This window comes from Cervus elaphus, chromosome 17 (assembly GCF_910594005.1).
Source record: "Cervus elaphus chromosome 17, mCerEla1.1, whole genome shotgun sequence".
NCBI classification, from domain to species: Eukaryota; Metazoa; Chordata; class Mammalia; order Artiodactyla; family Cervidae; genus Cervus; species Cervus elaphus.
This window is the reverse complement of record NC_057831.1, coordinates 25,114,291-25,139,958: the sequence shown is the minus strand read 5'-3', so window position 1 is coordinate 25,139,958 and position 25,668 is coordinate 25,114,291. Positions and strand designations below refer to the sequence as shown.

General features: G+C 36.3%; 1 protein-coding gene across 2 annotated transcripts in view; it reads right to left on the bottom strand.

Moving 5' to 3' along the window:
- The window catches only part of PPP3CA (protein phosphatase 3 catalytic subunit alpha), a 315,119-nt gene that overhangs the window by 45,251 nt on the left and 244,200 nt on the right, over positions 1–25,668 (bottom strand). For both annotated transcript variants that reach the window (XM_043871132.1, XM_043871133.1), the window contains exons 4-8: positions 20,574–20,685; positions 17,978–18,123; positions 15,062–15,201; positions 5,757–5,834; positions 3,102–3,196 (exon numbers count right to left, since the gene is read on the bottom strand). In XM_043871132.1, coding sequence (XP_043727067.1) covers positions 3,102–3,196; positions 5,757–5,834; positions 15,062–15,201; positions 17,978–18,123; positions 20,574–20,685 — 571 coding nt within the window. The remainder of the gene's footprint in view (positions 1–3,101; positions 3,197–5,756; positions 5,835–15,061; positions 15,202–17,977; positions 18,124–20,573; positions 20,686–25,668) is intronic.

Sequence of the window (25,668 nt, the reverse complement as noted above, 5' to 3'; positions counted from 1 at the left end):
CAAGGGCAAATGATTGGTACTGCAGGTGTTAAGAGAAGACCAACCAGCAGAAAGACTGGAGGGGGTCTAGTCCATTTCGATGGGAAGAGAAGAGCAAGACAAGTATTCTAGATAGATATGGAACGAAGTGGGTGGGGAAAAATGTGAACAGGAAAGCTGAAAGTTGTTCAGGACAATGAGCAGAATAATTTGGCTAAAGTAAAGGATTCACACAGAGGGAAGCAGAGAGATTGATCACAAAGGTAGATTGACCCATAAAGTAAAATCATAACTATGAAGCTGAAGAGGAGGAGTATATTGCCAGCTACGGGGAAATCCCACACAGACACGTGGCATTGTTAGAGCAACATAAAATATTCAGTGATGATAACATCTTAATAGTGCACATTTTGTTTCAAAGCAATTTCATCTATTATTCACAAAAGATTTTTTTTTCTCCTTTTACAGAGATGTCACCATTTGTCAATAAATGTAGATGAGTTAGTTGTTTGATGGCAAAGCTGTGATTCAGAGCTACATCTTTGGCCCTGGCATCTTGGAGGAGTAAGCAGGGCTTGTCAGAATGAGGAAACTGAAGAAAGAAGATAGGTGAGCTGTTCGCCTGTGTTAGTGCAGACTGGAAAAGATAAGAGTGGAATGGATTGAAGTGGGCCATGGAATGAAGTAGGAGGTGGGACATGTACAGTCCTCACTGAGTTCTGAAAGCTGTTTTTAACTGCAGGCAAGTGTGAACTACTAAACAGAACTACTGGACATTTAAACATAAGGCTGATCATAGGATTATTATCAGTTTTTAGACAGAATAGACTCACAGAGATAGAAAACAAATTTACGGTTACCAAAGAGGGCAGGAGCAGGGGTATAAATTAGGAGAACGGGATTAACAGATACACACTACCACATATAGGATAACCAACAAGGACCCACTGTATAGCACAGGGAACTCTATTCAGTATATTATAATAACCTATAAGGGCAAAGAGTCTGAAAAAGAAAAAAAAATACGTATAACTGAATTATTTTGCTGTATACTTGCAACTAACATGATACTGTAAATCAACTATACTTCAATCAAAAAAAGAGATGGCAGAATAAACTTATTTTTTCTTATTCTTTCATCTTTCCAGAGAGCTATTACTGCTGCCTTAATTTGCAAGAGTTTTAAAAATAAAATAAAAACTACGAGGTTATAATTCCAGAGGCCTTTATGGTCATCTGTTTCTAAGAATCAAATAGTTAACTCAGAAATTCTTCACCATTATTTCTTTCCACTGATTGTGTTCTGACAGTGCTTGCAGCTCAGTTTTACTGCACTGCCTTTTAAAATTCTCGTTAACATTTATTTTATTCAAATCCTCCCTTCAACAGTGAATAACTAACTCCCACTCCCACATACTGTACACAGTGTTAGCATAATAGCTTGAAAGTACTTTAGAGATTTTACACAAAAGTCTTTTGAAACTGTGCTCAAACTGAAGAATATATCTTTCTTCTTCCTATCAGTTTATCTTTTTCTCTCAGGAGACTTTTTTCTTTTATGAAAAGGTTCCCAAAATGAAATGCTTCTATCCCCTCCCTGGGAGATTGTGGTCTGCCCTAAAGGCAAGAGCGAAAGAACCACAGAACCTCAAAGACAGCAATGCCCTGATGTCTATTGTTTTTAAGTTTCTACCTTGTTAAATCAGAACCATAGACAAAGAAGCAATGCATATCTTATTCAAGAAATCGCTATTGGTCTCAAGCAAAACTGCACTCCTTAGCACTCTGATGAATTGATAAAGGCTAGGTCTATTTCCATGGAGTAAAATCCCAGTTCTTTCTCTCTCTCTCTCATTTTTTTGCCCCACTGTTTTGAGGTTTTGTGTTTTTTTTTTAAATTTAATTTTTAAAAAGCTTGTAAGTATAGTACATGCTACTTAGTAATCAATCTCTGTCAAGAAAATTATTCATTTGGGCACTGTCTTTACTAGATGTAACTGAAAAAAAATGCTTAATGCTATAAAACAATACAAACATAAGTGTTCATATTTTATATACTTTTGGTAAATAATACGACCACAGTGGGTCATGAAGACAACCTACTGAGTTCTTGCATTTCTTATATGTACCACAAGGGAATTTTTGGGAGAAGATGGAGAAGGCTTTTCCAATCGAAGGGAACTACTTCTTACTGATTTTACACAAGAGCCTTCAAGATTGAGATTTTGTCTGGAAAACAAAGTGTTTGCTGCTGAAAAAGAAACAAGTTGCAAAAACAGTGGCTTTGACTTTATTTTTTCCTCTTTCTAATCAAACGCTAACCATTCTTCCATGTTCAGATCATATTTTATCTTAAACAAGGCCCTCCTTGACCAGTCTAGAAAAACCATCCCTTGTTGAATGGACTTAAGTGTTTGACTCTCTGCTGTCGCTGTTGAGTCGTTCAGTCCTGTCTGACTCTTGCGTCTCCACGGACTGTAGCCCTCCAGACTCCTCTGTCATCCTGTTCAGGTTCATCACAACCTGACTGAGTGACCCTGGGCACGGCAATTACCACAGAGACTTACTCTGTGGGGGAAATGATAATTAAAGTTTAATTCAAATTTTTAAAAAGAAATGATATTTAAGTAAGTATTTAAAAGAAATATACTTACCTAGCACAAGATCTGATTCATGGTAGGGTCTCAATAGATGAAATTTGGATTTGGATTTCAAGCTATAGTTTCTTTTTGCTTATTTTCTCAATCCTTTATGTGTGGCATCCCCACCGTTCTTATTTAAATCCCTATCCCTCTTAAAAAGCATGATTTTGGATTACTTTTGAGTTGTTCTTTCTTTGAAAGCCTATACCTGTCAGAGCAGTAGCTGTCAACCCCCCTGTACCTTAGAGTCTCCTAGAGAACAATTAAAAAGTAACAGTGCCTGGGCCCCACTTCTGACCAAGTGAATCTGCAACTCTGAAGATAATCACAACATTTGCATCAGACAATAAACAAAAAAGTAAGGAGAAAGCATGATTGAATGCATGAAAGAATGACTAAAAATGCTTAATGAAAACCAAACCAAAAGAGAACTTAAGAGTTACAACACATACCATACAAGAGGGATCTGAAAACACTCACCTTTGTTATTGTATACATCTAAGTAATTTGGTGCTGAAAAAATTGTAATGAGAGAAGGGAAGCCTGTTGTTTGGCTTTTCCTATACATGCGGTACCTAGAAACAATTAAATGCAAGTCAAAACAAGGCTAAATATGAAAGAATACTACATTATAGATTTAGAAATAGAAAATTAAAGTTTTATCATTCAAAGAGAGTTCAGTTATGTAACATTAAACAAAATTTTCTCACTCAAGTCTGTTACACAGAGATTTCAATTCATTTCAGGGTGACAATGAAAACACAGTCAAATGTACAATTTCCAAATAGGTCTTTTCTAAAGTTAGTAGACCCAGGGAGGGTAGAATTCTGTGAAAAATCATAATTCATTTTTATATGTTCGATAGAGAGGATAGAGGCCACACTTCTTGCACATAGATATCTGACCTACCATGTTTTCCATGCCAATATTTTTAACATAAAAAGACTAAATAAGCAGAGTAATATAAAAACTTTACCACTAATTGTCAAGCTGATTATTCTATTTATCTATAATATCCTATTATGGCTACATAAATCCATTATGTCTAGGCTGATTTGCTTTTTAAAGAACATCTGGTTAAATATATGGGTTTTACAAGCTGAAATTGCTTCTGTTTTAGAATTTTATTTATTACCAGTCTCTTCTGGTATCTGTAGGTCAAAGATTATAATCTCAGCATATAAATATTTAATCAATCAGTAATGAAACATCTTCAAGTTCTTTGGAAAAAAATCAACAATCCAGTTGTTTTTCTCCCACTGAGACAAAAATAAGACTCTAGTCCTCAAATAATTAAAAAATACAGGAGATTTGGTTCTTTTCCATCAAGCTGAAAAGGTATCTCATGATTTCTGTGTTACAGATTTCTCAATTTAGAAAAATTCCTAAAGTGCAAAACAAAATTTTATCATTCTTTGGTTATTCTGTGTCAGTAATTTCTGGCAGCCTAATCATGCCTAATTTAGCTGAGTTCTAAATGGGTCTCAAACAGTACCTTTAGATAGATAAATAATCAGCTTAAAATTTCTAATTTACAAATGTTTTGATACTACTTTTCCCAGGAGACAATACCCTCTTAAAAATCTTTCGGAATGGCCTCAAAGTATTTATTCTGCTCATGGAACTGAGCTTTGTTGGCAGAAAATCAGAATGTAAAAGATGGTGACACTCTTAATCCTAGTGTCCTGACTTTATAAATTGTGGCTGACTGTGCTTACTTAACAACAAATAAAAATGAAGAATCTGGATGATGTAACCTCAACTTTTCCTAATGAATCAACCAACTGCTCATTTTAAACAAATACATTTGTTGATTTTAACTGATGTACTTAACCTATTTTCAAGTAAGCAGATGGATTTCAGGTCTATCGTGGGATTAAGATAAACATGCTATGAACATGTTCAGTTGGGACAGTCAGCCAAAAAACAGTGGTGACACCATTGCTTCCAAAGTGAAAAAGATGATTTGAGAACTTGATTGGCTGGGTTTATCAATAGATTACTGCAAATATCAGCTATAAGAGCACCGAGTGTACAATATTGGATCATTTCATACTTGTTGATTGACTGCTTGAGAAAAGCTAATTTTGAAAAAAATTTAGGATCTGCCTTGATTCAGGACCTTCACAGGCTTGGGTTTACTTCAGAATGTGGCATCTAAATTTCTGATTTCAGTACACAGGTTATAAAAATAAATGTTCCTCCTTTTCAGAAAATTTAGAATATGAAGGAAATGAAGTTTAAACATTTAAGGCAAAACAGTGCCTTTCAGTGGAGCTTATTGGGAAGGGTATTGGACTTCAAATCCTAAAGTTAATTATGCTTACTTCCCCCATGCCTGTATCCCAAATGTAGATTTAATGTACCATCAGAGTGCATATCTGATATTTTTAAAATTTCTATATCCTTACAATCTGTTTACATTTTAAAAATTTACCAGCCATTACAAAATCATGTTATATATTTGTGAGTTAGAATATAGGAGTTTCCCCATCATTTGAAGTCTCTGTTTTTGCCCTTTAAAACTTTACAGGGATCAGGAATGATATTCTTTAAACAAGAGCACCACAATGCAATCTCTGTTAAATACTAATGTGTAATTCAGACCAACGTGGCTGACGAAGACTGAAAAGTAGCTGGTAATTCATTTATAGGTAAGACAAAGGTAAGAGCAGGAACTGAAAGAAATACGAAGAGGTGGTCTCACTGTGTTTAAAACAGCCAGTTGAAAATTCTACCTGTTTATAAAGTGAAAGTGAAGTCACTCAGTCGTGTTGCGACTCCCAAGTCCATGGGATTCTTCAAGCAAGACCACTGGAGTGGGTTGCCATTTCCTTCTCTAGAGGTTCTTCCCGACACAGGGATCGAACCCAGGTCTCCCACACTACAGGCAGACTCTTTTCTGTCTGAGCCACCAGGGGGTCCTAAGCAGCTAGCAGAGCAGTTAAAAGCAGACTTCACAGCACACCTGCAACCACTTATTCCTCTGGGTCCGGCCATATCTATGACACCAGAAGGCAATTTTTAGATCTAATCCTTCAGGGAGAGAGTTTGGCAGAGTGAACCTCCACAGCCAAACACATGAAGGAATGACAAAGCAATGCATGGTTTTCATAAACCCACAAGACTGCTCACCCTGCATCTTGGGCTTCATGAGCTCGGAGGATAGATAACAAGTTATTGTGCTGCAAGAATTCACACACAGCCGGGTAACTGCCAGAGAGAGAGAGAAAGAAAAGAGAAGCATGTTATAAAATCATTAAGAGCATATTTTCTATAACATCCAGATCTATGTGATCTGATCAAGTGTAATCAAACATGCAACATTTATGACACAAACTTCTTGGTTCTAAGGACAGGTGTTCCCCTGTGGGAGAAAAAATACCTATAGCTGAACTTTCTTTTTTTTTAATTGAAGTACAGTTGATGTGTTAATTTCTGTTGTACAGCAAAGAGATTCAATTTTATATATATATATATATATATATATGTATACTATTTTATTTTCTTTTACATTATGGTTTATAACAGTATATTAAATATAGTATCCTAAGCCATTCAGTGAGACCTTGCTGCTTATCCATTCTGTATATAGTAGTTTACATCTGCCTATAGCTGTATTTCTATTTATTTATTTGTTTATTTAGGCTGTGCCAGGAGGCTTGCAGGATCTTAGTTCCCAGACCAAGGATGGAACCCGGGCCCCCAGCAGCTGAAGCATGGAGTCCTAACCACTTGGACCGCCAGGGAAGTCCATACAGTTATACTTCTAAAGAGCTGGAGGTGTATAAATTTGAAAAAGTATCCACTCATAGACAAAATCAATATTATCAAGTCTCTATCTAACCATAAAGTGAACAGAAGTATAAATATAACATGAGAGTGGAATTTAAAATATAAATCCCCATTTCCTCAATTACTGCCTTACATGTATTTGGGTGCCTGCTTGGGAGCTTGACAGAAAGGACTGAGCTAGGGAATGGCAGAGAGTAAGCCTTCTGAGAAGTCAAATTGTCAACATCTTTACGGGTAAGTCAACTGAATATGTCATTCAAAATCTAAACAAAATTATGAAATTCACAGGATTTAAAAATGTGTACTTTAAATATGACCAACAGAATTTTATCTTTTTTTTTCCAGAATTTTATCTTAAGGCATATTCTTGGTTGTGACTCAATAAAAATATCAAATATACAATAAAGATAATTTTGTCTAATAAGAAAGTCTCAAAACCAAAGATGGAAATGTAATTAAAAATGAGACAAATTATAAACTAAACATGGAAAATCTTTTGCAATCACTTTATCTCTGCTCCAAGAATTTTTAATGAGAAAATGTATATCATAAAAAGAAATACACTTTAGATAATTCAAATCAAGGGATAGCAAACCGATGCCTGTTTAAATATAAACAACTACAGATATTCACTAGAATCTAAACTACTAGAATCTTTCTCAGAAGACAGAGGACGAGATGGTTGGATGGCATCACTGACTCAGCAGACATGAACTTGAGCAAGCTCTGGGACATGGTGAAGGACAGGGAAGCCAGGGTCTGCTGTCTCTGGGGTGTCAAATAGTCGGACACGACTGAGCGACTGAACAACAACATACACTATAGTAAACAATTCCTAATTATAAAAAAAGCTCTTTGGGGAAATAATATATGTCACTGAAATAATTTGTTGTAAAATAAAAGATGAAAATAGCTTCTATGCTACAGATTTTCTAGGAATTCTCTGATGAATAGGAAAAAAATACCAATGGCATACCATTGCAGAGATACTAATGATAAACAGGATTCTGTTTCTTGACCTGAAATCAAAAACAGTCTTTGTGCCTATGCACACATATTTCTGTGCATGTGTCTGAGTGTGCATATATGTGTTCTAGAATATTCTAGCAATTCACTAGAGAGAGATTAAGAGGAGATATCCATGCAGCCTTCACTTCCCAGTGTTCCAGGTCATCCCAATGAATAAACCATCTAACTGATGAACATCAGCATGACTTACTAACTGGAGGAGATGGTTCCCCAAGTGTCTACATGGAAATATGTCCACAGGGTACCTAGATTATGAGTTGACCAACATATGTTTTCAAACTCAGTTCTACTTTGGGAGAAGGTGAGTATACCACCTTTCCAGACCAGTATTTCAACAAAAGAAACCTTAATTTCAGAGAAACTGGTTGGTCTTCAAAATACAGTACATTTGCTTGTTACATCTTAAGCTATAAAATGCCCAGCCAAGGGCACTCAATAAAAGCTCCTTCCTTATCTCTTTAAGCAGTGTACTTACATTTCATGTGCCCTCACAATGGTCCTTTAGAAAGACACTTTATTGCCTTGTACCACTGTAAGACAAAGGTTGTCTGTCTAGGTTTGTTACTTATTTCCTTTGGGCAAATGGCTTGGCTGCTCTTTTTTATCTATTTTTTTACTTTTGGAAGAACTTACCTAATCTTATGAAAACATAATTTTAATATATTTTCCTCATGCTAAAGTTTGATACCTTACATGTTTAATCTAAGTTTCCTCCCATGGAGATATATGTCATTTTTAATGAAAATCTGAAGAAGATAAAATTAACATAGCAGTAATTTGCTAGGTTAATAGTTTTAAGTGAGGAACACTTACATTACTACTTGGAACAAACTTCATTTTGAAGAAGATATTTCAAAATGTAGAAGCATGTATAATCTCATACTTGAACTTCCTAAGAATTACAAACATTTTTCTAAATAATAATTTCTTTAATTAGAGATAAAAACCTTCTACCATATTTTTATGGAAATATAAATGGGAATAAACCACAAAGTGTTTAGCTGAAAAGGATTTAAAAACACACCTGTAAAGTGGTAGGAAAAGCAGAGTTCAGAACACATTAACAACACAGAGAGAGCTGGAAAATCATTAATTCATGAATAATATATCAAAGACTTATTGGTGATTTTTTTTTTCCATTTGTTATGAGACACAAGGAGGGTGGCATGGTAAGTGCAAGGAATGGTTTGTGTTCTGAAGATATAATCCACTAGGTAGGAAAAGAAAACACATAATTTAAATTAAAAAGCTACATTAAAGATAAAACAGTAAAGTTTCATAGAGACATTGTAAAGCAAGAAACAAAGCATGTGGGTCTGAGGAAATCTTTAAAAAAAAAATCTTCTCTTGTACTAGACCTTTTTTCTTATCTTTTCTTCTCTATTCATTACTAAGGTGATGCTTCTGAGCTCACCAAGAAGAGTCTCTTGCTCTAGGCTGATGAATCCAAAAAGGGGCCATGGCTAAGCCTTCTGTGCAGAAGGTGGGCTGGATCTCAGCCCCCCACCATGCACCTCCACAGGGGCACATTTTCAGGAACAATCTATCTGCAAAAGTGATTTTGCTGGAAAGGTTTCATCTAACCCTGGCTCCTGAGCATGTCTTGTAACAACACTTGCTTCAAGGGTTGGTGAAGGCCAGGGATGCGTTCAGCTTTGTGATATTCATTTACCACAATGTGTAGCTGTATTTAGGGGAAGAAGTTGTTGTATCCTTTGATGCTTCTTAGTTTTTTTCTATTGGAACATGAGTACTCGTTAAGCACTAGAAACTGCATCTGCTTTGAGTAGAAAACAAGGTGGAAATTTCCATGGAATAGTGAGACTCATTCTTACATTTAGGCTCTTATTCTACCTCTTTGAGCCCGAATTACAACATTTATAAAAATGCAGACAGTATTATTTATTTCATAGAACTGAGATGAAGATTAAATGAGGTAGCAATATATGTAGATGTCCTAGACCAGAGCCTGGACCATAGCAGTAGACATTCAGCAATGTCTCCTATTTGTCTCCCGACCACCATGGTGTGGAGGGAAGAATACACCACAGAATGAATGGTGAGTCAGCAACTCCAGATTTCAGCAGTAGCTGTTCCATTTATTAGTTGTGACTTGTGTTAGATCTCAGGGGCAATGACTTACGGGGATTAGTAGACAGGTAAGGTGCTAGAATTCCACCAAAAAAAAAAAAAAAACAGGAATAGGAAGGAGACTGGCCATGAGCAAAGGTGAAGTAGAAAAGACAAAATCATGAGAAATGAGAAAAAACTGTTTTGGCATCAGAGCAAATAGCTCTTACTAGACTAGACTCATTCTGCTGATGCTCTTATTTTTGTTTCTTGTTATGTTAAAATATATTTTAGACCCTGAAATAAATCTTGTAGATTTCAGATGCTTTAGCCATGCCAACAGCCAGTAAGCATTAGTAAAATGGCTATTTTATGCTTCTATGCCTTTGCATCTTCTTTCCCTGTGCTTGTTTGTTTGTTTCTCCATGAAGGACCACTTTTCTGCCAAGCCTGAGCTAAATTATCACTTGGGAAACCTTCCCTTCAAACCTACCTCACCCTGAGGTGTACAAAATTGTTGCATCCACCACGTTCCCATAACATATGAATCTAATATATCACCTGTCATGCTGTAGTGTAATTTATGTTTCTACATCTGCTCTCCAGTAACAGTGAATGAATGCCTTAAGAGACAGACACTTTTATTTGTCTTCATATCCTAAATGCTCAGCAGCAATTTGTCAGCTTACTGATGCTCATATGCAATTGTTGTAGTAGCCTCAACATGGGCGGTTACATAAGTGAGCGATGCAAAAGGTTTCTCTCCCTCATTGGCCTCAGCAGAGCAGAGGCAGTCAGCCTGCAATCCCTCGCCAGTGGACAAGAGAAAGCTTCCACTCACCTCCTTGGTGCCTCAGTTGCTCTCAGCCCCGTAGGATGGAGGGCTCACTCCCCTGCCCAGCTCCCTCTCTGCTCCTTGGGACCTGCCAACGGATTATTAGCCCCGGGATGTCCTGGTGCTGCCTGGATGATGTCAAAACTATCTTTTCCTAGGACGTGCTGTGCTCCACTCTCTGCCCAAGGGTGTTCTAACTAATTTCATTTTGCCTGCTAAGGATCAAGTCTGGTAGGGATCCAACTCTTCCTACCAGAACTTCACTAGAGCCTAAGCCCTTACTTGCTCCTGGCTGCCAGGTGCCTCAGGAGCAGTGAGTGAATTTTAAGGCAAACTTTTTATTGAAGTACAACATCTTAACAGAAAACTGCACAAATGAGAAGATGACAAACTGATACACAAAACTGCACAGATCAGACAATTACAACTGGACAACCTTGTAACTAGCATTCATATCAAGACAGAGAACATTACCTGAACCCCAGCAACTTTTCACATCTTCTTTGAGACACCATTACCTTCTCACTAAGGGTAACTACCATCCTGGTTTTTAATGTTACAGATCTGCTTTCTCTAATGCTGAACTCCTATTTCAATGAAATCACCAAGTACACCCCCTTTAGTGTCTGGTTTCTTCAGCTCATCATTATACTTGTGACACTCATCCATGTTGTTCTGTGCAGTTTTGGTTAACTCATTCTCATTTGCTGAATTTAGCTGTATAAATATTCTACAATTTATTATTCATTCTACTAAACAGACATTTGTTTCCATTTCTTGGCTATTGAATACTGCTGCTATGAACACTCTTGCATATGTCTTCTGGCACACATGTGTAAGCGTTTCTAGTTGATATAAAAACAGGAGTAGAATAGCTTAGTTATGAGGGTCCAGCTTTAGTGTATACCAAAGCAGCTACTTATAATTTGGGACTGGAGGTCCAGTGAGACCATTTGGGTAGTCATCTTTCTAGAATTTCCAGAGCATTATTTTCCTCATATTTTTCACCACTTTCCCCGCCTGCAAGAGCATTCACCACTGATTCTGGTTGGATATAGCCTACTCATCCTTTAAAGCTCAGGTCTAACAATATTTCCACCATGAGGAGTCTCTTAAACACCATTCATCCTTGTTTGTGTGTGTGTATGTGTGAAAGAGAGATAACTTCCACATTTATCACAGAACTACTCACTTCGCAATTTATTTGTCATTTTTTTTTTTTTTTTTTGGTCTCAGCCACTAGACTGTCATTCCCTCAAAGGCAGGGACTTCGAGCATCTATAAAACCTCACAGAAGGCATATATAGTACGTGTTCAGCTAATATTTGTTAAATAATTGAATGAGTGAATGAATTCTCCAAAGGATACCTGTGAATCTGGAATAGCTGAATTGAGGTGAAGGGAGGGGAAGGATGCTGTGAAAGCAGGTATGATTTCAACAGACTAAAAATGGTCTTGAACTCAGAGTGGGAAGGAGGGAAGGCAGGATGGTCTAGATGCTGGTTATATTTTAAAGAGAGGGCCATTAAGATATGATGACTGGTTAGTGGTGATTTCAATGCAAGAAGAAAAAGAAAAAATATTTGCTACTCTGTATAACTGGGAAAATAAACCGCTAATAGAAAAACCAGGAGAAATCCCCAGTGGAAAGGTAAATAATAAACCTCTTCAGGTGAGTTCAAGAGAAGGTGACAAAGGAACATCTAAGATGAAAAATTCCAGCAGAAAACTAGAAATAGAGAATTCAAGCTCAGGAAAGATAAAGAGATAGATGGACCAGGCACAGATCTGGTAATCTAACCGGAGTTCATAGTTTACGGTGAAGCTAAGGACACAGATGAGGTTCTTGGGTAAAGTGTGAAGAAAAAACTGTCAAGAACAGGAGGAAGACAAAGAAAGATGCAGTGGAAGAGACAGGGATCTGCCTGATAAGTTGGAGGGCAATCAGGATCTGTGAAAAAGGAGGAACCACAGGCTTTCAAGGTGGAAAGGGCGGACAAGAGTGCCAATTGCAAAAGAGCAGTGGGCAGCTTGGGAACAGAAGAAAGGCTGCTGATCTGTGATTAAGAAACCAGCAGAGATTGGAGTGAGCTGCCATTTGCAGCTTCAAAAACACATTTTATGTGGCCCTCAAGATGTTTTTCAAATCTCAGTGCTTAGAGGAATGTGAGAATGGTCAGTTAAACTTACTCCTTGGAGCAAGCTAAATCTAGAACACAAAGCTCACAGGACACATCCAAGGCCAACAGCCCAAAGCACCAAGTCTGGCCAACAGTTTCATTTGCTCTAATGAAGATGAGATTTTGACCTCTGATTTGTCATGATCTTCACGAATCTTTACAATCTAACGTGCAAACTTTGGTCTAAGGTTGAAAGGTAACAGTAGCACTGGAGCAAAAAGAGAGGCCTTCCTCTGTCCATGCACTGTCTTCTATAACTCATGAGCAGCATCAGCAAATCCTTCTAGATGCATTTGTCCGTGCAACTTCATTTTATTTAAACCATTGCCCAGATAATCCACTAGATCATGGACAGAGTGGCAGAGCAAATTAAATACACAAACTACAGATACATGTGAAATAAAACTGGGAGCTGTGGATGCAAGTAACTGCCAATAACTCAAACAGGTAATAACTGCCCATAACTCTACCTGTTTTTATTGTTCTTCTACCAATTTTCTTGTTCCTTTGTACCTGCTCTAGACCAGCTTTATAAACCATGGCCATAGAAGATGCCTTGACACCTTCAAGATGGCATGAAAGACAAAAGAATCCAAAAGTTCTAGAGGAATGCGTGAACCATTTTCCTCTTCTTCAGAAAAGACATAATCCACACTGCTTTACCATTAGTCAGAGGACACAGGCTGTGGATTTTGACAGGCAGCATTTGTCATGGCTGCCTTAAGATCACCATCTCTTAATAACCTCTAATGAGATGAGTTTAACAATTGTTGTGAAAGCAGACATAATCCTCTAATTATCTAGTTGATGGACTTTATCTCTGATGTAAACACATCTAAGTCTACAGTCACAAAACAAAAATATCATAACTTTATACAAGTTCAGTACAGGACTTTATTTAGAAGATGACATATTTGAACAGCTAACTCAGCTAATAGAAGGTTATACTATGAATTAAAGAAAGATTAATACTATATGTGTTAATATCAAAATCAAGAGGTTTATATTTTGTTTGATATTGTATTATTGAAGCGCAACTCAGTGGTATCAAGTAGGTAATTTAAACACTCTTGGTATAATTAATGATTTAACACTAGATCTGAAAAATTGAACACTTGGCAAATACAGTTGTGTTTCAACAAAACAACTTTTCACTAAAAGTTAGAAGTCTTTAATAAAAGATTACTCCCCAATTAACTAATTACTGAAAAGAAATCTTCAGGCTTTTCAGAAATACTATACCATGCCTTTATTTTAGCCAAAGTTTCCAAAACTTAGAAATGAACTGCAAACTTTCTGGTAAACAGGCTTGGAATAAACCTCTTGATATTTAAAACAAAGACTATTCTTTGAGTGATACTTTCTGTTCACAAACTTTAATTTCTCAATCACATCAACAGATAAGCAAAAGGAAACTTTTTTGTCCCATCAAGGAAACAATGTATGGAACAAAACATTCCGAACAAACTCTGATCAGTATTATGCAGGAGGATATCTGCTTACTCAAGAGATGAAAGATGCAGCTGGATGCAGTTCACAGAGTTCTTCTAGTCTGATCATTAGCTTAGCTGCCAGGGCAGGAATTGAGTGTAAACTTCAGTGACTATTGGGTATGATTTTTCAGTTAAGAGAAAAACAAAACAAAACCAAAAAACCACACTGTATTCTAGAACTTAAATTCTCAACTCCATAATCTCTTTTGCATTTTCATTCTGGCCACTTTCATATCAAACTGTATGTCTGATAAGGGAACCTAGTGAAACTGTGGGTAATAAAATGCAGTAGGCTAAAGTTGAGGTAAGATAAGATATCAGGATGATCATGAGGGCATGCAAGAATCCCAACTGAGTTGCTGACTTCTTTCTGAAATGTTACGGGTATGGGGAAATCTCCATGCATTTGCAAACAGAAACATTACTATAAAAATTTTGTCAATATGGCTTGTCAAGTGCTAAAAATAAATTTACGGTGGTACTTATATACTGGGTTGCTGCTAATTTTAATTATAATTATTCAGGAAGTCTGATGAACTTAAGAAAATTTAAGAATAACTTGAAAATAATTTAGTTAACCAATTTAAAATTGTTTTTCTGATTTAAGATATGAAAACTGGTAAAAACATTTTTAAGTGATTACATAATTGAATGAAAAAAAAAATCAAGGCTGCACTGGATTTTTTTCCCTATGGTTCTTGAAACAGAACCAACTTTCTGCTAAACCCTACTACCTTCTTCAGCTGCCTTGACATCATGAAACTACTTGCCTCTTTTATGCCTTTTCTATTCTTCACGGATAGTGTATCTATATGTCTGTATCGATACATCCATTTATTTATCTATCAATTTATTTATTTATATTTTTATTTTTCAGGGCTAAGAATCTAGTTGAACAAGGCTTTCAAAGCGAACCTTCATTTATATTTGTTTCCTAGAAAAGTTACACACATAACAAAGAAATCAAATACAAGGACTGATCAGTGACAACAGTTATGAACGCCACATGCTCCAGGAGGTGGAGCTCTCCGACCTCACCTGTAGAAGTATGAACATCCCCTGACTGTGTTGTGAGTGAAATGTTCCTGAGTCTTCTCGTTTCCAAAATCCTCCAGCGGGTCTGACCACAGGATATCACACATAGGTCCATAAGCAGGTGGTTCTTTGAATCGGTCTAACTAAGAAAAATAGAAGACAGAGAGCAAAATACTAATCTTTGGAAAGTTGGAACTTAGAAAATAGAAGAAACTGTCTTTGCTTCCCAGTCACTGTGCAGAGTGAACTCCCCAACCTCTCTCCTGTTCTTAGGTCTTTCCTCCCCATTCTTCTACTCCTCACCTCTTTCTCCCATTTTCCTTCCTTCTTCTTTCTGAGGCTCATTTATTATCTGCCTTCATTTCACCTTATACCTCCCTCTTGCTTCTTTAATTCCCATGCTGTTTTTCCTTTCTCCTGATTTCCTCTTTGTCTTTCTCTCCTTATTTTTAAAAAAAATCTAGCCAAGTGTTTTAGTTATTACCAACTGAGGTTCTACCTGTGTTTCATTTCTTGAGAAGCTTTTATTCGATTTTTTGGGAAATTTTTGTTACTGCCTCTCATTGAAATGTGATTTAGAAATCAGGATAGGGAACAACTTATGGTGTTTATATTTAACAATATAATTTTGAGAACAGACAGCTTTCATTTTGAGGGTAAGTACTTGCTGTATGACATTTTGGGTATTCACTCATTAGGGGTTAAGTTTCTAATTAAAACCAAGCTGATTAGAGTTACCTTACATACCAATCCTAACAATAAGCAGTAAAATAAGCCCCAATTTAGCAGGTCGTTTTTCAGTCCACAGTCCTAATTTTCCTAGCTTTACCTGAAGTCCTCATATGAAATCAATTTCCCAGTTTTCTAGCTATACATCTTTAGCAAAGCCATATTTCAATTTAAAATGGTGCATTTAGAAGCTATGAGCACTATAATAACTGGAAATGACATTTCACCAACAATTTTACAACACTGTCACTTTCCCATAGTTTATCCTGATTTAACTGCAATGAAAGGATTTGGGGTGAAGTTAGCAGATACTACAGAGTCTCTCAAAGAAAAGCATAACTCAGCTATGAAAACTCATTAAGAACCAAAATTCTGCATACTTGATACTATAATATTAAAAAAAAAAAAACCCATGGGACAGGGGAATATATAAGTCTGACAGCCCATGAGATTCTTTTTCTGAGACATACAAGGTAATGTAAATAGTGATCTTGCTACATAGCATTTTTTTTTTTTTACTAATATCCAAAAAGTACGAAGCAATATTTCACATTTTCAACACCCAATGAAAACCTTCAATAAGACAATACCCTCTATATTTCAACCATTTTGCTATCCATAAAATATTCACTGCAAACTTAGACTTGTTTAAGAGACTTAAATAATTTATGCTTTGGAACAATTCATACAAGAAAAAGAATGCTTGTCCATAAAAATACAGAATTTCTTTCTAAGAAACAAGAATTTATTATTAGGGCTAGAGCCATAAAGGAGGAGAAACTTTCTGACAAAAGTGGATTCCCAGCTAGAGCTTTGGTAAAGTAACCAGAGTACAGAATTTACTCTGGAAAAGTTATAAAATGCATTCTAAAATTAATATCATCTACAGTTAAACAACTATGAAATTAATTGAATAAAATAAGTGTGGTAGAAACGCTAACTGACATATGGGAAATGCAAAGCAAAAATCACTCTACAGCAAAGTCTAAAGCATAATGATAATAAGAGAACTGAACATAATATCTGAAACATGCTAGAAACACAAGTCCTAAGGTTAGCAAAGGATATTTTAAAAATCTACATAATTTGTGATAAGAAGTGTAGTTACTGATTTCAGGAGTCCATCAGATTGCAGGATAAATTGGTTTCATTCATGCATAAAGTGAACCACACTGTCCTTGAACTCAATGACTACATGTCGGTGTCCTGTCTCCATAGAACTTTAAATGTAAAGCAAATACCAATCCTTTGCGTGTTACAGAACACCAGAAGCAGACGTGCAATGGCATCTTACAAAAAAGGACACAAGCACACAGGGAAGGCTTATTTAATGTACTTTTGTTTAATTTTAAAAATAAAACCCATCATTTCCTTTCTAACAGGAAAGCAAATACAATCTTATTTTTTACATTTGAAGACCTGAACTTTAATGATAGAGTATTCAGGTAGAATTCAAATGTCTTACTTACCTAAATATCGCTTTCCTTTAAAAAGCAACGACATTTTAAAAGGATACTGAGCATAATCAAAGAAATAAAAGATGTCTCTTCCACTAAATAAAAATATCCTATGCTACATTTTCTCATGAAAGAGGTATTTCCACACTCAGCCTAACTCATCTTTTTTGCTGGCTAAAACAACACTAATAGCTAGTGTTAAATTAAGTAGAAAAATATCTCTTGTAAAAAATGAACCGCTTTTCACCTCGCCACTCAATAAAATCAATAGAATAGCATCATCATCTTTGTTAGATTGTTACTTTAAAAGTTTAAGCTGTAAAAGTAGATTTTTTTAAAGAATAATAATATGGACACATTTTAAAAGTCCTGTTGTGATATTTCCCCAAGACAAAAACAATGTCTTTTAACTGTAATATATCATGAATATATAATGGGGGTTGTTTGAAACAAGTCAAAGGGAAATGAAAAGGCATATATGTATATCTTTTTAGTGATCAAATATTTTACATTTCTAATGTCATGTCACATGGCAAAATGAACCTTGAGGTTTTAAAGTATAAATATATCCTTCTTTCTAGATAAAAAGTGAATATAAAGAAGACATTCATGACTACTTTAGATCATTTTAATTCAAAAGGATAAAGTTATTGTTAAAGGCAGGGAAATTAATGTCATGCATTTATTACTGAAGGACAAAAAATGGCTAGACCTGGAGAATAACAGAACTTACTTTTCTGATATCATCTAAAGTGTTTATCTCTGGAGACAAACCGCCATGTACACACAGGAACTGCTGGTTCATCAGGGCAGCCAGGGGCAGGCAATCAAAGGCATCCATGCAGGCATCATATACGCGTTCTGAATACTTTATTTTACCTTTAAAACATTATCAAAAATGAATTACTTACTCTTATGATTTCAGAAGTAGAATTGGTTCATAAAAATTAATTTTTTTGTTTTCTTGCTGGAATCACATTAGCATATAACTACACATGCAAAGTTTCAAATGTGATTAAAGATTTTTTAAAGATATATTATTAACGTTTATGTCTACTGTTCTTTACTTTTGTGGTTCATCCATATTTGACCACTTTTAGTAATTTTTTCTATAATGGAGGAGAGAACTTTTGCATACATACATTTCTGCTATTTATCTACAGTATTAGTTGCTCAGTCATGTCCACTCCATGTGACCCCATGGACTGTAGCCTGCCAGGCTCCTCTGTCCATGGAATTCTCCAGGCAAGAACACTGGAGTGGGTAGCCATCCCCTTCTCCAGGGGATCTTCCTGACCCAGGAATTGAACCCGGATCTCCTGCATTGCAGGCAGATTCCTTACCATGTGAACCACCAGGGAAGTCCCATTTACCTACAAATGTATACTAAAAACAAAACAGAACACAAAAACTAGGAGACCAATGGAAGAAGATACAAAACTGGATGATTCTCCTGATCCTTCTTATAGAAAGCAGACAGCAAGAAAGTTTCTAATGTTGCTTCTAAATCACTGCACATTGCTTTTCCTTTATTAACTTATAGCTAATGTTTTAGAGAAGTTTTGTGTTCCATTGAAATAGGATTAAATGAATGACAGAGAGAAATTTAAGTTTCCAAAGACAATGAGGAAAATTAAGAGAGAGGAAAATGACATTTATATGAGGTACTCCTCACCCCTAGTGTTTATCTCTATAAGAAGAAGTTGTCTTTAATTCTGTAAAATCCACTTGAGGCTGGTAAATCCTTTGTGTCCAGAAAGAGAAGCACAAGGTTAAATCTGTCCTCCATTTGATTTTATTGAGTGATTTGAGATTGAAAATTAGGATTATCCTAAACAGCAGTATTCTGACTACTTCAAAAAATAACTTACTTGCTTGTTGCTTAGGCTTGTTGTTGTTAAGTTGGTAAGTCATGTCCAACTCTTTGCAACCCCATGGATTGCAGCATGCCAGGCTTCCCTGTCCTGGAGTTTGCTTAAACTCAGGACCATTGAGTCGGTGATGCCATCCAACCATCTCATCTCTGTCACCCCCTTCTCCTCCTGCCTTTAATTTTTCCCAGCATCAGGGTCTTTTCCAATGAGTTGGCTCTTTGCATCAGGTGGCCAAAGTATTGGAGTTTCAGCTTCAGCATCAGTCCTTCCAATGAATATTCAGGATTGATTTCCTTTAGGACTGACTGGTTCAATCTCCTTGCTGTCCAAGGGACTCTCAAGGGTCTTCTCCAACACCACAGTTCAAAAGCATCAATTCTTTAGCACTCAGCTTTCTTTATGGTCCAACTCATATCCATACATGACTACTAGAAAAACATAGCTTTTACCATATGGACCTTTGTCATCCAAGTGATGTCTCTGCTTTTCAATATGCAGTCTAGGTTTTTCATAGTTTTTCTGCCTAGGAACAAGCATCTTTTAATCTGCTGTCTAGGTTTGTCACAACTTTTCTTTCTAGCAGCAAGCATCTTTCAATTTCATAGCTGCAGTCATCATCTGCAGTGATTTTGGAGACTAAGAAAATAAAATCTGTCACTGCTTCTACTTTCCCCCCTTCCATTTGCCATCAAGTGATGGGACTAGATGCCATTATCTTCATTTTTCGAATGCTGAGTTTTAAGCCAGCTCTTTAACTTTCCTCTTTCACCCTCATCAAGAGGCTCTTTAGTGCCTCTTTGCTTTCTGCCATAAGGGTGGTGTCATCTGCATATCTGAGATTGTTGATGTTTCTCCTGGCAGTCTTGATTCCAGCTTGTGATTCATGCAGCCCAGCATTTCACATGATATACTCTGCATATAAGTTAAATAAGCAGGATGACAATATACAGTCTTGATATACTCCTTTACCAATTTGGAACCAGTCAGTTGTTCTATGTCCAGTTCTAACTGTTGCTTCCTGACCTGCATACAGATTTCTCAGGAAGCAGGTAAGGTGATCTGGTATTCCCATCTGTTTAAGAATTTTCCACAGTCTGTTGTGATCCACACAGCCGAAAGCTTTGGCTTAGATGATTTTCTGGAAACCCCTTGCTTTTTCTATGATCCAACAAATGCTGACAATTTGATCTCTGGTTCATGTGCCTTTTATAAACCTTAGGCTAAATCACATCAAATATTAATTCAAATTTTATATCACTTATAAAGAACTTATAATTTTAAAAGAAATTCTTAATTCTCTTAACTCGCCATGCTCAGAAAGTAATATGAAATGATACGGTCTCATTTTTTGAGCTTTTTACTTTTAAGCAGTGGATCATAATGTAAAACTCTGTATGGATTAAAATGACTATTTAGCATACACGATGTTAAAAAAAAAACCAGAAGTATACTTACATTCTTGTTTAAATGTGAAATACTCTGTTAGATGTCTACATTCATGATTTCCACGAAGTAAAAACAGTGTTTTGGGGTAAAGAATTTTCAAAGCCCACAAATACAGCACACACTGAGAAAAAAAAGAATAATATAAAAATAAATATTTTCCATTATAGTTACACATACTTTGGCTCACACACCAGGAAGACATGAACAAAATGTGCTAGTATGGCCAAAAGTCTCCAAAAGACTATGTCTTTTTAAAGGAAGATACTGAAAATCAAACAGACAACATTACTTCGGTACCAAGCCAGATTCATTTATGTGTGCTCAGTTGCTCAGTTGTATCCAAATCTTTTGCAAACCCATGGACTATAGCCTGCCAGGCTCCTCTGTCCATGGGATGCTCCAGGCAAGAATACTGCAGTGGGTTGCCATTTCCTTCTCCAAATGTTCATCTATACTAAAATATAAACATTGCATTGGGGATCTAGACAACACACACAAACAATGGACTACATGCAGTCTATTGGATAAAACCGAAATGAAAATATATTAAAAATGAAAATATCCTAGTGTAAAAGTATGAGAAGAAATGGGATGAACAGTTAATAAATAAAATAAAGCCACTTCTCTTTGTAAAGTTAATTATTTTGAATAGAAATGGAAGAATCAGCAAGGAAAGGCCTGACAAAATTTGGAAGCAAACACTGACAAGCTCAGGCTAACCTGGATTGTGTCTCTATTTTCTGTTATGCTCTTCTCTCCTTCACTAGTCTTCTCTCCCATTATCTTGTCTCTTATTTCAGTGCTTTTGGTATTTAAAGCCTTGAGCTTTTCGTTTTATATATAATTGTAATCAAAATGAAGGCCAAGGAATCTCACTACATATGCTGTTGACAGCTAGGAGAAACTTTTCAGATACCTTATAACTCACAAAATAATTAGTTGTATATTGCAGTTTGTATAAAAATGAGGCTTGGAATCAACCTACACTGACACTGTCTTCCAGAAGGGTGAATTAAGATAACTGGAATACTCAAGTATTAACATCAATTTCATTATCCCCAAATAGCATTCATCAAAAATCCACAAGGAAGAGAAAATCACTCTGAGAACAAGTGTGCTTTTTTATTCTCATGAACTTTATTCTGAAAGTGAAGCTAAAGAACCAGAAGAATATTGAGACAAGTCTGATTCTAGTTACTAAAATCTAAAGCCCCAAATAAAGCAATATTTACACTTTAATAATGAGCTTTCTAACACATGGTTGGAATGAGGGACAAGCTACTGGCAATTCATCTGTGGTGCTACCTATGAACAATCATCATTTCTGTCAGCCCATATGATTATTTATTAAGTCAATGGAAGTAAATGTTTGAATATACAGCCCTAGTTTTAAAGAAACTAGCCTTATTGAGTTGTTCAAGCCAGATATTGTCCCCAACTATGTAATTATAATTGAATAAACCAAAATGATGAGATAACATCAAATTTTAAATATATATATTACATTAAATAATTTTACAATGACTAGTTTGTGCTTATAATTATTACCTAAAGTTCATGTGAAAGATGATATTACTATTTCTGAGAAGTTGACCAATTGGCCAAATGGAAGGATTACAATCTTTTGATAAGTATAAAAATCCCCTATTATCTCAGTGGGTGGTAGGTGGCTCAATGAGTCTCTCTTATGTATCAGGTTTAGAGGGCGCACTTACAATGTTCTAGCAAAAGGAAAGTGTATTATCAAGCTTGTCTCAGATTTCAGAGAAGATATACACTGTTATTAATGTCAATGTGAGAGTCATTCTGATTTTAAATTTATATGATTGTATCATATGTATATTTTGTTTCTATATTATGTATAAGTAGTGTAATTTTAAATTATAAATTAAAAATATAAACTAAATTATAAATTATATATGTATATATTTTTTCCAAATAGATTGCTAACATTGGATGCTTGATTTGGAATAGGAACTGGTATGTGAAATCTTTTAAAAATCATATTCAAGTGCTCGGGGCTGGTGCACGGGATGACCCAGAGGGATGGGATGGGGAACACATGTAAATCCATGGCTGATTCATGTCAATGTATGGCAAAAACCACTACAATATTGTAAAGTAATTAGCCTCCAACTAAAAAAACAAACCGAAAAAAAAATCATATTCACTTGTTGAAATTGTATTTAAGGCATATACTGTGAGAAAGACTATGTGCTTTGGCTATACTGTAGTTACTTTTTAAAAAGATTTTGCTTTTCGCTTTCACTAAAGCATAGTTTATATCCAGTGAAATGTACATATCTTAAATGCACTGGTCAATGAATTTTCCCATATGCATATTCCCATGAAACCACCACCCAGATTCAGTCACATTTCAGCGTCCAGATGGCTCCCTTGTGCCCCCTCTAGTATCCTTCGGAAAACATCACCACAGTTCTGAACTCTTTAGATTAGTTTTGCCTATAACAATTTATTTTAAAGCAAACCTATAATCTCTCCAATAAAAATCTAAACTGCAGTTTAACCCCACTCAGACACTACCAGAGGCATCACATTCTAGAGCAAGCATACTCTTTCTCTGCCATCTGTTAAAGATCATGTTTTGACATCAGCTCATGGCTTTATCACCTCTAGTCTTAATTACTGCAGCTCTTTCATAACTGAAACCTCAAAGGTTCTATGGTTTCCTTATCATATCTATTTACCTTTTGAACGATTCAATACACATTTCATACCCCTTATTATGTAATGGATGTAAAGCTCCCTGCATGTAGTAGAAATTTAGGAAACAGTAACTCCTTTCCTATAAATGCGAAGGAAGACAGCCAGAAAGGAGAGGGAGCAGAGAGAGAATGGGGGAGAAAAAAGAGAGATGACAGAGAGAGAGAGGAAGGGAGGGAGGAGGAGGGAAGGAGGAAAGAAAACACTAAAGAAAACTCAATTTCCAAATTCTTGGCTCAGAGGACCCTAAAAATAAGAGTCCTCTTTTCACATTTTATTTCCCACTCCCCTGTGGCAAGAATAAAATATCTTCCCAAACACTGAACAAAACCACAAATGCAGCCAATATGGAATAAGTGGCATGGTAAATGACAGGGCAAGGGTGGATTGGAGAGTGGAGGCCCGCCAGCCTTCGCCCGCAACATCTGGTGGGACAGAGCCGCCAAGCACAACTCTGTCTTGCTTGCAACTATTTTGTCATCTAAAGTTCTAACATTCTGGAGATCTAAAGAACTTAAAATTGCAACTTGATATTCTTTAAAAGAAAACAAAAAAAAGAAAGAAAGAAACCCCATGTCAAACATTATCACAATTAATAAACAATGAAATAAAAATTAGTTAAATAGCTGTTTTTTTTGGTTCATGTGATATCAGATGGCTAGTCTGAATAAAATTTTCATTGGATTTACTGAGTAAGGTAGAAACAGAGGCAAGTTCAATTGGCTTTTTTTTTTTGCATGGTGATATGTAAATCAGTTGCACTAATCACTTTCAACAAGACTTTGACTATTTTTTCCAATCTAAGTAATTAAACAGATATTTACAATTTAACTTGGACTTCCCTGGTGGCTGAGATGGTAAAGCATCTGACTACAATGCAGGAGACCAGGGTTTGATCCCTGGGCTGGGAAGATTCCCTGGAGAAGGAAATGGCAGCCCACTCCAGTACTCTTGCCTGGAAAATCCCAAGGACGCAGGAGCCTGGTAGTCCATGGGGTTGCAAAGAGTCAGACATGACTGAGAGACTTCACTTTCAATTTACAATTTAAAATGAGCTTAGTTTTATCAATACAAAAGATTGAGCATTCTCTAATCTTTTTATAAATTATTATCATAGACGTAGGTTTTTCTTATGTATCTATCTTCGTCAGTGAAGCAGCACGAAGGATATAATTTTCTTCATTAGTTTAATTGGCTCGACTACAGCAGTGCAATGATTTACTTTGTGATTTATTCTTAAACACTTGTACAGGGGAGTCAAGAAGGATGTAAAGGAAGAAGCAAGAAAGTAAACATATATGTGTGTATATATATGCTTCAGAATGTATCAAGCAGCTTCCTAAAATAACTATACATGCTATGAAACATTCCAATCAAAAATGCTGTCTCTCAGTCACAGGACGATCAAGTGAGGGATGTGTATTGGCTGGGAAAAGACCCAGATTTCTGAAATGTCACATGCTGCTCCTCTCAGCCATCATTTGCCTGGTCTGACAAGCACATAGAGAAGCAGCGCTGGGACTAGCGATGTACCATAAAGGCCATCGGATTCAAGGAGACAGCCCAGCAGCTTCCTCCTCATGTCTGCGGCCTCACTCTCACCTCACATCACCTACTGTACTGTTAGCTTGTTATTCCCAGGCAGAAGCACGGAACATTGCCTGACCTGCCATGGTCCATCGTAGTCTATGGGTTCACAGCTAGTAAATACAATTCTTCCTACTTAAAGGAGTCTGAGGCCTGGGCTGAGATCTAGTCATTAGTGCCGCGGGAGGAGCTCAAGGCAATGTCTTGCAGTGCAGAATGGCTAGAAAGGGAACCCGATGAAGTGAATAGAAGGAAACAGCTGTGTGCGCCTCTTCTTCCGATTCTGAGTTTTCCCTGCATTCTCAGAGAAACACACTCAGCCATGAACCTACATATATAAGCTTATATGTGTGTATACACACACACACATATAGACACAGAGATTAGACAGCATAGTGCCATCATCAGAAAGAGGATGGTATTCTATGTGAGACAAATTATGACTCCCAGGCAAAATCACCTCTCTTATCATTACTCAAAAGCTTGCTTGTTTTATTTGGGCTCACTTTGTGGGGAACAATTTCTAATTTTGGCAGAAGAAGAGTGGAGGAGAGAGCGAGGAGGGAGTTCATAAAATGAGCTTCATGTACTGCCCAGAACACATTACCCAGTGCCTGTAAATACTGCCCAGCTGAGACTATATGAAATCTGAACCTACTCTTCAAAGCTAATTTGGTAAAAATTAAACTTAAGTGCTCTTCTTTGTCCAGAGAATAACCGAAGGAGAAGACTTGCAGTGGAACTCTGAATTATTAAGATGAATCAGGACGTCTGTGAGGAGATACTACACTCT